Raw genomic sequence first — 12,970 nt, 5'->3', positions numbered from 1 at the left:
TTTTTTGGCGGTCCGCCTCGCTGTTGCGATTTCGCAACAACGTCGGATCCGCGACCGTTGCCCTTTTTGGCATTCGGTCCATAATTACGTTCAGTACCTCTCGGTACTTGGCGTGGAGCACTACACTCATGAGCGTAGTGTCCTAACTTTTGGCAGCGATCGCATTTCTGCAATCGCTTGTTGTTCGAAAAGCGAGGTTTCTCGCTTTCGACACAAGAGAGGTCCATCGGTTCTGGACCTCCCAGTTCGTGTCGTCTTGTTGGACGATATGATGACGAACTAGCTTGAGTCTGTCTCAAGCTAAAGTCCTCCTGTTCCGCAACGGATATTGCTTCTTCAAGCGTATCCAGTTCCAAGCGGAACAGGTGGGTCTTTACGGGGCTATCCGTAAGACCTTGCATGAACACCGTAATCAACGTGTGTTCATGAACTTGATTGTTCGTGATACAACTCGCTAAGAGTCGTATTGCTGGGCATAAGCGTGAACATCACGCTTGCCCTGCTTGAGTTTCAAAAGCTCTGATCGAGCTCTGAACTCAGCCCTAGGCGATTCAAACGTCTGTTTGAGCCGGGCTTTAAAAACCCTCTAGCGACCCAAAGACATATGGGTCGCGCAACTTAAGGCCTAGTGCCCAAGTTTTGGCACGCCCTGCCAAATTTGACTGAGCAAATGCGACTTGCAATTGCTCGTCGACGATGTGACGAGCCGTTATGGCATCGTCCAACTCGACGAACCATCTTAAGAGGGAGTCGTCTTCGACTTTTTTATACTAAGAGATGGCAATGTTAAGGTTTCGGGACGACGCGTAAGCGTCAACCCAGGTACAGGGGTCTGTACCTGTTGTATTCTCAACAATTCTGCCTGTTGAGAGCCAAGCTGTTTAAGCAAGGCTATCTTTTCCTTCACCTCGTCAAGTTCATGTTGTATGAACTTGGCGATGGCTGAATGGAGGGCATCTCTGTCCAAACCGGACAGCATGGCCAAGATGCATCGTTCTCTACGGTCGAACTCATTCGTTCGACCGCACTCCTTTCTATGTCAGTTAGAAACGAGTAGCTATCACGCGAAAGGTGATGCATATTTCCATTATCATCTATCATGTCCATGTTAGATGATGGAACTGTGGTCCTTGGACGGACTACTAAGTGCTACCAGGTGTAACGGGGCACCCTCGACTTGTACTGCTTCAAAACAAGTCCACTTCGCACTGCCTCGCCTCACGTCACTTCACGTACACTAGTACGTGCAGAAGAAGTCTTCTTTTTAAAACACTCGCTTTAAAAAGGGTTAAATGAAAACTGTATTAATCAAAATAAGTTCTTCTTGTCTATCTACTTAATACTGACTTAATTATAAACTAATACAAAATATGTACTTAAACTATTATCTGTCTTTCTCTTTGCGCGTCCAGCGCTGACTGGACCGCGTAGAAAGTAGATATAATGGTCTATATCTACCAATGGACAAGCCTTTAGAATATTACCATGTAAAGTAAGATTCTCCAAATATTATCTATCTTTTAGATAATATATTAATTAACAACCTTTAAGTGTTAAATTCATGTAACGATACACCCGTTACATACTCAGCATAAAGTGTGTATTTAAAGCTTAAAGTATGTGTTCTGTAAAGCATTTTAGGAATGCCCGTGTGTGAAATTTTGGTAAAAATCATTTATTTTAATTCTTAAATCAATTCAGCAAACATTCTTACTGTAGATTAATGTGCTGAATGTTTTTCTCAGAATAAAGAGTTGAAGTTGACACACTGAAATTCGGTGGTAGTGCGACGCGTCAACAATCGACGGGAGCTTATAAGGCACGAAAGATTTTAAGTATTCAAATTGCAGAATTGCGATTTTGGCACTCGGCATCTAAATAGCAATTTCGTGGGAATTTTTCAGGACTTGAACGCCCCGCGTGCTCCTGTCCCACCGGCGCGTTTCAACTGGGTACACCTTTCCCTCGAGCACGGTGTCCACAGCCTTTGCTACATCCCAAATGATCCGACACCGACCGCGTGCAACATGATCTAATTCCACAATCACATCGAAAATCGGATTACCCGCCCGCTGGGTCTGCAATTTCCCCTTGCTTGATTCTTTAGCCTCTTTATCACCCAACGTCACTTGCTGCGAGCCACCAACAAGACCTTTTAAATCTGGATTTCGTAATAATGCTCGAAAGTCACCGTGCGCACTAGCAATTAGGCGAGGACCACGCTGACGTACCGTCGACGCTGCCAAAACCTCCGCCTTCCGTCCAATTTCGTCGACGATCAATGTTTCGACCGTGTGGTTTTGCACACACTCTACCATGACCCTTGCTTGTGCCTCAAGTGATGGCACCATCATGCGGCGAGCCCATCCAACACACTCGTGCGGCACAAGCCCGTCGCCGCCAATTTCGTTTGATGTGTCGATAATGCACACATTCTCCATGGTTTTTGACACACACCGTGCCACATCTCGAATGAGTGTTGTTTTGCCACTGCCTGGGTGACCCAAGATAAGTACAGACTTGTTGGCATGCTTGCCGCTTAGTAGCAAATCGGTCAACACACATGCAGCATTGCAAAGCGCCCGACCAACACGCATAGTTAAACCATAAACCTCGTCACTTTTACTGCGCATGACAGAAATGCGGTGCAATTGTCTTTCGATGCCCACTCGATTATCCCCTCCAATGCGCATCTCACCTCCCAGCTTTTCGATAATATTATCAATAGTCTCTTTCAATACAACCTTTCCGTCTAAACCAAGCGGTATACGCTGCCGTCTCCCAATGTACGCAAAAGGAATCCGACCAACGTCAATGCAGATATCAACAAGTCGAAGTGCATAATTGTCGACTTTGCAAATTGCGTCTCGATACGAAGAAGGAAGGAGATCAAGTAACGAGTCGAGCTCGCACTGAAGCGTGAGACTAGGAACTTTAGTAGCCGAGTTGCCATCCGTGCCGGAATAAAGGAACTCCAAGCTACGAGGTTGATTATCGGCATCGGGGTCAAACCAAATTGCATGATTACCCTGGTTAATGACACTGACCTCCCATCGAGTGCTTGTGATCACTGCACACTTCTTCTTCAAACTTGATTTACATTGTAACTTTATGTAGCAGCTAGCATAAAGCTTCGCTGTTTGAGCCATCGAGCGTTGCAGCTTTTCTGACAGCATTTTTATAGCCCCCATTGCAAATTTCATCAACTTGCTTCGTGCTGAAAATGAAAGGGTGCTCTGTGCAAGTCCTGTCACTATTTCTCGTGAGCAAGCAGTGGCAATCTGAATGACAGTGGCATCTAGCACGGTAGAATCTATCGCTATTTCGTACAATAGCTGCAAGTCGACGCAATTTGTAAGACATGGAATTTGCAGCCCGTAGCAGTGAAGCAAGTATGCGACTTGATGAACACTGTGCATCACTTTCGTTACCATTGGATTACTTAGCAAAGCTTGAAGTCCAGTGATAACTTGAGCCTTGGGAAGCGACGCTAGCACAAACACTACTGCAGCTTCATCACTCGAGATGGCAATCGCTACGACTTCTGGATGTTTTGTGTTGTCATTTTTGGCCGCAAATTCGAAATGTAGACCGACAACTGTTTTAATCGAGTCCGCAAATATGTTGTTAGTATCTGTCAAATAACTTTGGAATTCACACTCTTTTGTAATGCATTGTAACGGCACACATGATTCTGATGACTTTGGTTTTAGCGCAGTTGTCCCATGCTGATTCGTATTGTCTTTTGCTTTAAACACTTTTGCTCGCACTGCTGTCGCCATATTTAGTGTCAGTTGCAAAATGGAAGCAACGTTTTTATTACGCTGTTATAAGTATACGACAGTTAATTTCGTGTCCCAAGCCATCCCTTAGCAAGACATCATTCGTAGTCTTAAAAATACATCAAAGATGAATCGCTCATTGTTTCTTGAATTTTGCGACAAGAATGATTTTGCCAAGTGGGTAGTATTGAAGGCCGATTCCAGTCCAATTCTATTTAATACGGACATGAAAACGTATCAAGAAGAGCTTTTAAAGTTTGCTGGGCGATGGCCAACTGCTGCTTTGAAGGATGTTGACAAAAGAAGCATTCAGATGGCGCACGACCACTGCGAGAGCGATTTAAGGGATAAAATTGCCACGTATCGAACGCTATTCGCATCGATTACCGATGCGCTTTTTTCTGTTAACACAACATGTAAACCAGGCAAGCGCTACATTGCTGTTCAGACACTGCGATCATTTTTTAATGAGCTGAAGCAAGATAGCAAGTTGTGGGTTAAAATCGATGTACCTACTAAATTTACCGTGGCCCTTCCGCTGCGTAATAAGCGCGAGATGCAGCAGCTTCTTCACCTTTTAGGTCAAGACTTCAAAGCTGTCTGGTGCGACAGCATTGAACGCGTCTTTTCAATGATGAAAGAGTGTCTTGAAAGCTCCAAGTGTGATGACAAGGCCCGCGCACTAGTCCGCGACCAAGTCATCGCAAAGGAATTTCAAGCTTTGCTCAAACATTGGAGCTGTCGTAGAGCGGCCTGTCACTTGACCATGAGACCAGAGAGCAAGAACGGGAAAATATATTGCGAGGTGGAACAAATTTCGGTGAAGTCGAATGCGAAATTAATTAGATCAACACGGGACCGACCTGGTCTCGAAATCGTTTCATCTTAAAAGAAGAAGCATTGAACATCGCTGAGATGCCTCCGTTGTGTTCCGCCGGTGTGGCGCATTTGGAGAGCAATTTGAAGGACACTTTAGCGTCCACCCACCGATGTCACAGTTGTCTCATTGGACTTTTGCTTCAAACAACATCGGATTACGTCGATGATTTAGTCGCAAAGCTAACTAAGTCCGATGTGTTTGAATTATATAAGATTGTCTACTTATTTTTAAACTGCTCCGTTAAATTTGATATTTAATTTGTGAATGTCAAGACCACAGATTTTGCTAGGGGTCACCACCACCTTAGCAACAAACGATTAAAATGTTTCAAACTTAGAGGGTGTTATATGAAATTAGAGAGCTGGAACTCAAAAGCTCTAGAAATAGGTTTGTATCAGCTATTTTAAGCAATTTAGATACAAAAAGAGTTTAGGCAACCGATAAAAAGCACACACAAAATCGGATTTGCCCTCGTGCTCGATTTGCTGCACTATCTTTTCGCTTTTTTTATGACTTGCCAATCAAGTGCGGGCTCTTGGCCTTTTCTTACCTGTTAAAAACAATGCATCTAACATCCAAACGATGACACGGTTTCTGATGTGCCCAGGGGCAGTCACACCGATGACACTACTCTGTGTGGCTATAGAGATCCCTAACGTTATTTAGGGGTGTGATGTTCTATAGGCCAAAAGGGCAATCTAAAGACGATTCTAAAGGAATAATTGGTTATTTTTGGATGCAGTAGCTTGACAGACCTTGATTGTACTTTAACATGATATTTAAGTTTAATTTATATTCATTTGAACGAACGTTATTGAGTCGTAGCACTAAAAGAGTTCTATAGTTTTAAAAATTTGATTTATAATCTTTCGCTTTTTAAATAATGTAACCTTCCTGATGCGCAGCTGAGGAGTGTGAATAGGCAAGCTTTATAGCTGGAGGTTTTCCGTCTATATCGACTCCTGGCTGCAATTTCTTTACCCAAGTAGATGGCTCTAGAATAATATCGGTGGAAATTTTTTAACATGAATTTATTCAGCCAGGTTATTCCTGGATGCGGAATGACCCAAACAGTGAAATTATTATATATGACATTTTTATTCAATACAGAAACGGGGAGGGCGATGTGGCTGTGCCATCTCCCAAGATTTAAGATGGAAATTAAAGCAAAATTGTTTTTTTTTTTCATCACAAATCTTCAATTACTTATAAAAAAAATTACTTCGACCTCGACATTAGCTTCATGATTTTCTTCACTTTGGTAGTAAACATGAGGACTTCTGAAAATCAGCTATAATCGCGAACACAACATCAAGAAATTAAGCATTTTCCCGACAGAAAATATCACGGCGGCATGATGGACAGCGAGCACGATCTTCATCGTTTCGCACGATAACGTCCATGCAAACCTTGTGGAATTCGTGACTACATCCATCTAGTTTCACAGTCTCACCCGATGCCAAGTCTTGCGCACATATCACACAATTCCGTTCATGGTCCGGCTTTGACAATGCCAAACCTGCCCGAGTGCTTAAAGAGGCTGAAATATCGTGAAATGTAGTCTTGACTTCATTTCCCGTTAGCACTTGGTGATAAGTACCGCCTAGCATTTCTGCAACTCGCTCCAATATCCTCAAATTTTTGCTTCCAAAACCTACTGCATATGCTTGCAATCCATTTTTCTCGAAACACCCTCGGATGTGCGCTGCGAGACGCTCACCCTCAGCCGCATCGCACGGGTGGCCATCGCTAAAAAAAATAATAGCTGGCTTGTACTCGCCATAGTTCATTCGCGATAAAACTTCGCTCGCTGAACGCAAACCAGTTGCATAGCTAGTCCCACCACCACGATAACTAATTTGAGCTGTCGTCATAGTCGTGATATTTCGTGCCTCATATTCAATTTGTGCGTAATTGTCAAAAGTGACAACAGAGACCAAATCTAACGAAGCTCCGTACGAAATGCGGTTGTAAATATATTCCTTCCAAGCTGCCATAAGATCTGCCCACGGCTGACCATTCATAGAGCCTGAGCAATCTAATACAAACACATGGTGCATTTTTCCACCGTTTGAAACGTGTGAACAGTCAAACTTGTGTCCTTTCACATACGTAAAACCATCGAAGCCAGAATTTGGATTGGACTTGTGCCATGCTGGAAGGACGCAGTACGAAGGTTTGTCGTCGTGGTCGGGAGCATCGCACTTATAGCCACACTTATTAAAGAGTTCGAGCTCCGCCTTGGACGTGCATGGATCTTCCCAACCTAAAGTTTTCCAAAACTGTTGGTGTAAAATCTCGTCCATCTCCTTTTCCGGTTTAGGTTCTAATGTTCGCGTACAATGGCGGCGTTGATCGGATGTGCTTCCAGTGTACACACAATTGTCTTTATTCCCATTATCGCAATTGAGGTAGTGAACGTGCTCTCGACCCATCTTGGAGCAGTACAAATTGCACATTTCAGCGATTCCTAACTCTCCAGCCTTGTACTTGCGTTCATCAACGTTGATATCCTCAGTGTCCGACAAAAAAAACGTATTTCGCATGTTGCCGTGCGAAGTTGCGTGCGGACCATGGTGATTAAAGTTTTTTCTGCAAAAGTAGCTACAGCATGGACAGCGGACATCGCAATAGTGCATCGTTTCGTCTCCACTCTTCTTGACTCTCTCTTCCCAATCACATGAGTGTGTACCGCTGTGCGTCTGTTGACCAGGAGGAAGCAACTTACTGCATTTCTTCCGAGCCCCATTCATCTCTTGAAAACTATACTGAAAGCTATCACGAACGCCTTTAAATGTCTTTAAAGACTGCTTAAGAAATACATCAACTCGACATATCCCCTTCTCGTCACACATAGCTTGGCACTCGTGTCCTTTGCTACACATATGAATGACTGGAACTGAAGACTCGGCGTCAAAAGACGTAGTGCCTTTCGCATTTTCAACCGAAAACACAACTGAAACGTCCGCTTGGCCGTGGAAATGATTCATCGTACCGCAAATTTCATTACATCCGTCCATGACGCACTGTTGCGTGCAACGTATTTCTACACATTTATGTGCTGTATGAGGCTCTTCAATATTTAGAACGCATTGGCCACGGCAATTCTGAGCGGAGCATTTGGCACCGCATGCATGCACAGCTACGTCGCATTTGTGCAAATTTGAGTGCTCGAGGTGCAATGAACAACGTTTGCCACAGTTTGGCGACTTCGCCATGCAGCACTCTTTGCCACAGGTATGATCACCTTCAAGGCACTCACATCTTCCCTCGTGCCCTGCTTCTTTAGCGCACGACAGAATCTGTCCGGATCGCTTGCTAACATTACAATATTCGCAGCTCCCTGCACATTTGTGGTCCGTTCCACAGTCGTGAAAATTGATCTCAGGGTGCGCAGCACCTTTCATACACCCCAGCCGACAAAAATTGCAATTGCTTTGACAGCGTGACAAAAGAATTTGGAATCGCCCGAGATATTGCTGTTCGACTCTTTTCCATTCGTCGGGAACAATACCACCAAGTATCTGCTTCACGTACATCGATATTCGGGCTTTGCGACGACGCACGAAGAATGACAAAAAAATGTCGAAATCGGCCACAGTCTCTCCCAGCACTTTGCCCTCTTTAATTTTGGCGCTCGTCAAAAACAATTGGTATAACCGCTTTATCGATTCATGAACTGTCATGCTAATATTATCTTCAGCCGAGCAACAATCGAAACCCACATCAATATTCCAGTCAAAACATGAATCGAGATCAACCAATAAATTTAACTCTTCCCACTTTGCACGCAATGTAGGGTATTCACGACTCAGTGTCGCCAAATCCACATTAATTACGTTCTCACTATGAGCCTCCACCATATTTTCTTTAAGGTATGGTTCAATTTCTTCTTCTCTTGCTTTGTAATCGAAAGGAAGTATGCAACCAGTCCGGATAAGACCAGGTAATTTAGAGTTGATTTCTGACAACTGAAATTGTTTCGCACTCGCGTCTAGAGAAGTCCAATCCAAAATTGCGATTTTTGCGAGAACTAAGCGAATGCAGTCTAAAAATTTCTTCCCATTCTGAAAGCCTTTATTTCCCGCACACAAGGAGTTCTCTATGTAATTTTGAGCGTGTATCAGCGACTGATAGTAGCCAATCGTCCCTAGTGGAGGAGAGCAATTGATATCTAACTGTCCACAATAGAGGTCGACAAGAAAGTTACTGTCCTTATTTATACTAACCAGCTTTTGAATTTTGGTGGCAAATTCGTTCATCACTCCCTGCTGGTCATTCGAATTCACGTCTTTAACGGACATGTACAGTTTACCTCGAAATAGTCTTGGGTCCCCTTTAAATAAAGGAACACCTTTTTGGAAACGTCCAAACAAATCGTCGATATCCTTATCAAACCGCATCTCCATCCGAAAAATGGTTAGCATCGAGATGGATGCATTAAGAACTGATAAAAATACGTCTTCTTGTTCTGTTCTCTCAAAAGACCCGAGGCCCTCAAAGTCAAGAGTGACGAGTAAAACGTTATTTTTCGGAAGGATTTGGGCTGACATCCACGCTCCATCGGTGCATCGGGCTCCAGCAATGGCAAATGACGATCCTGTCAGATGATTTAGCAGATAACTTTTGCCCGTTGATTGTTTTCCCATAGAAGTAATAGCAACACACCGCCCTGGCCACGATTCGAGCAAAGGCGACAACAGGCCGAAACGAATTGAGCGCGCAATTTGGACAGCTTGAACAAGGTGCCCTCGACTGTCCATCGAGGTTGCTTCCCCGTTTGTCATGATGGTGAGCGAGTTCGCTTCAGCACGACAAATTTGAATGGGAACAAAAGTGACCAACTTTAGCAGAAATCGTCGGAGGGGTCTGACAGCAACTTTACTCATCACTACCTCAGTTTCAAACACCATGTCCTGTGTCAAATCCATTCCACAAAGAGGTTTGTTCAGTTTGCGCAGGTCGCGCATCAAAATTTGAAAATAATTGCGGCAGCTGTTCTTCACGGCATCTGTCATAGCAGCACAGGCTATAAAGTGCAATCTTAATGGGACGCGTCTATCGTCAACGTCTTGGATTAAACCACGCACAGGAAACTTTTCATACAAGTGATAAAATGCTCGTAGCCAATGATCCACTTCGCCTCCTTCTGCTAAATCAGATGTCGTGTTCCCATTGACAGAATGCTCTTTAGAGTGCCGGATCTGAAATGACTCACTTTTCACGGTCACTACAATACGGTACACGATCACATCACGTGTCTTTTCATTGACTACAACGAGCAAATCATTATAGATCTGGACACACAGATTGTTGGAGGGGGGTGCAAAATCTTCTACGTGAATAACAGGAATGTTGCGGAAATCATCACTAGCCACAACATAAAGTTTCGTACACTGATTGCCCTCTGTCGTATCTAAAGCTTCAACTGTTCTCACGAACCCTAAGGCCATATTGTCAGCTAAAGCGAATAGCGACGAATTACGAAGACCCAACGGTTGAATTTGTACAGCTCGAGATGATTGCTGATTTTTCACATTAACCGATTGAATCATCCCATTTGCGTCCGTCGCATAAATAAATCCGTCTACCAAAAGCAATTCGACGGCTGGGAGCGTAAGAGACGTGCGGAGCGATAATTCAACTTGCTTATAAATTTCTAACGTGGTAAACTGCTGGTTAAATCGGTACAGCACGACTCGTCCACTCTCTCCGGCAAATGCTATTACGCGCTCGAGAGCATCGAAATCACAGAGCAAGCTGTTCCGAGGGAATTCTCGATAGAAAAAAACCTTTCCAATACTACTACTACGAGCACTTAATTTAATTGAGAAGTCAACGCACTCGAGTACTGTCCGTTCCCGTAATATCGTCACCAAAACTAAACAGTAATTCTTTACAGTATATGCTTTGAGAAAAACTGAACCCGTACCGAGGCGATATTTCCCCAATTCTGTGATAGTAATCTCGTCGTTTTCTTTCCGCTCCAGCTTGAAAATATTGAGTTGGTCAGTCGGATCCTTCAACTGCTCTTCGGTAACGTCACAAATAATTTTATCGTTAAAACAACGTAAACGAATCGTCGTAGTTAAATCTTCTTTGTGTTGCTCACGCCATGTGCTTCGCAATTTAGTAAAAGCATCCGAAATCAATTTAGTCTTGTCTGCTTCACACGATAAAAGAAGTGATTTTTGCATTTCCTCCGTCAAAGCTGCCGGTAAAGCGCTCTCAGCAACGTTGATGTATTTCGCAACTGAATGCGACCAAGCCCTATGGGCTTCTTGCAGCGGCATCTCCATGCATTTGCGGAAGTTGTCGGACAATAAATCGCCCGAATATTTTTTTGGACCCGTAAATATATTCCAGAAATAACTTATAATCCCGTCAGTAGTATCCACAAGTTTTTTGTCTGATACAGTAAAATCTTGCATATATTTTGCTAAGGAACTTGCTACTTCTTCTTCAGAACACTTTTCCAAATTATCATGAAAGTGCAAAGCGATTGTTTTTAATTGACGCCTAAGACGACTGGGCAGAAGTAGTGTCATCTGGGTCGCATAATCAAGTTTGCTCCATATGTTACGATTCAGCGGCAAATCATCTAAAACTTTACGTAAAGCCACAAAGGCGGGTTCCTTATTATGTTCCTCGATCAGAAAGTCCAAGCTAAAAAACCTGTCTTGATGAGAGAACATTGTTGCGCAAAAATCTTCAATAAGCGCTTGAGCTTGCTCCTTGGATTGGACCTTTAAAGTTTGTAGACTACGCTCCAGCATTGCGCTGACACCTTCCAGTTCAGACTCCGGCCACTGGGCTGCAGCCTTCAGACTTTCTATCTTGAAATCCACTGGTATCGATTTTACAAAACTTATTTGCATGTTGCGCTGCCTTGCCACTTCAATCACATAAGTAACAACCTCCTGCATAGAATAAAATGTCCACTTCTGCGAGGTCGTACATTTTGTCGCTGGGACTTGTTCAGTAAATACATACGCTGGATAAGTTCCCTTTACAATTTGGCCATTTTGAGGTAAACGATGTTTAGCCAATGACAGTTGCGCAAGTTTCGTACAACTAACGCTATCCTTCTCCTGCTCCTGTTTCTCAACATGAAATGCGACCGAAAATGATTTCCAAACGTCCACATTTAAGGTGTTCATCGATGCAACGGCTTCATTTAGAGTATTTACATCGTCACGTGATAGGCAACATATCACATCGGGACTTAGACAAGTCAGAAAACGTAGCACGTACGTCGCCGTATCCCGCAGTCGAACCCTTCTGAAAAGATCATCATGAATCCAGCTAAATACAATTAGAGATTTATTATCAACATCCTTTTCAGAAACACAAAAAATTCCTTGATCTTCTTTATGTAAATGCATCTCCATCTCATCTGACCAGTATCCACCTCTCTTCAACTCAAATGTCACAGCTTCTTGCTTCCCAAATAGCGATACTACCTTTATGCCGCCAGACCCTACAGTTTCGCCCGCTCCAAAGACTTCTTTCCTGAGAAATAATGCGAAATCGCTGTCAAAATCTTCAGGTCTTAGCATTTCTGCTTCGAATTCTTTAAGACTCACAGAAGATAGCATTCCAAGCGAGCAACTTAATCGCATCACCTCGAGCTCTTCCAAAACTAATTTTGCCACAACCACATCATTTTGAACCTCGGATATCAAGCTTAGAAGTCGAAAGCAGTCTGAGCTAACAATCTCTTTATTCGCTCCACAGCGCATGCTTCCTCCTCTATTTTGCTTTCTTTTCTCTGAGAGCTTTAAATAATAACCATCATTGAAACGCCGCCCTGTGAATAGCTGGGACCAGCCGCTGAATTATATTCTAACGATAATGGAAAGAATTGACAGTTAGGACAAATCAAAATCTTTGAAAAGCGACAACATCAACTGGATATAGCCTAGTCTAAGCTAACAAGCAGCAATAGTCGTTCGCGTGATATGTTGCTGTTGTTTCTGCTGACCCTAACGCCCACCAGATGATTTTCTTATCGGCCAAACGCCAAGGCGTGACATAGTCCATAAGAAGCACTTCAAGATTGCTCTGCATAAACAAGTTGTAGTCAAATATATTATCACAGAAAAAAAACTTATTGCACAACTATAAGTGAACTACCTGTCAGCATCGACATTTTCTGGAAGCGAGTGGCTATCGAAGGGCGGTGGTCAATTGGCCGAGCGGTTTAAAGACGTAGATAGACCTTTCATTGATCGCCTTCTGTAATACATTATGCTGCTGCGATAACATCTATAACTACAATGCTGAGTTTATGGCATAAATGTTTTTG

At 43.4% G+C, this 12,970-nt stretch overlaps 3 protein-coding genes across 3 annotated transcripts; 1 reads left to right on the top strand and 2 right to left on the bottom strand.

Annotated features, from left to right (window-relative positions):
• Positions 1-1,874: 1,874 nt before the first annotated feature.
• Positions 1,875-3,782, bottom strand: CCR75_003681 (uncharacterized protein; the record flags this gene model as incomplete). The annotated part of the gene is made up of 1 exon (XM_067961775.1): positions 1,875-3,782. One exon carries the CDS (start codon positions 3,780-3,782, stop codon positions 1,875-1,877), a length of 1,908 nt encoding a protein of 635 aa, XP_067822235.1.
• Positions 3,783-3,909: 127 nt separating this feature from the next.
• Positions 3,910-4,671, top strand: CCR75_003682 (uncharacterized protein; the record flags this gene model as incomplete). The annotated part of the gene is made up of 1 exon (XM_067961776.1): positions 3,910-4,671. One exon carries the CDS (start codon positions 3,910-3,912, stop codon positions 4,669-4,671), a length of 762 nt encoding a protein of 253 aa, XP_067822236.1.
• A 1,310-nt stretch (positions 4,672-5,981) lies between these two features.
• CCR75_003683 (uncharacterized protein) lies at positions 5,982-12,404 on the bottom strand (the record flags this gene model as incomplete). The annotated part of the gene is made up of 1 exon (XM_067961777.1): positions 5,982-12,404. The coding sequence occupies one exon, from the start codon at positions 12,402-12,404 to the stop codon at positions 5,982-5,984; it is 6,423 nt and encodes a 2,140-aa protein (XP_067822237.1).
• Between the last annotated feature and the right edge of the window lie 566 nt (positions 12,405-12,970).

This window comes from Bremia lactucae, linkage group LG2, assembly GCF_004359215.1.
Source record: "Bremia lactucae strain SF5 linkage group LG2, whole genome shotgun sequence".
Taxonomy (NCBI): Eukaryota; Oomycota; class Peronosporomycetes; order Peronosporales; family Peronosporaceae; genus Bremia; species Bremia lactucae.
The sequence above is the reverse complement of the archived record's forward strand: the minus strand, read 5'-3'. Positions and strand labels throughout refer to the sequence as shown.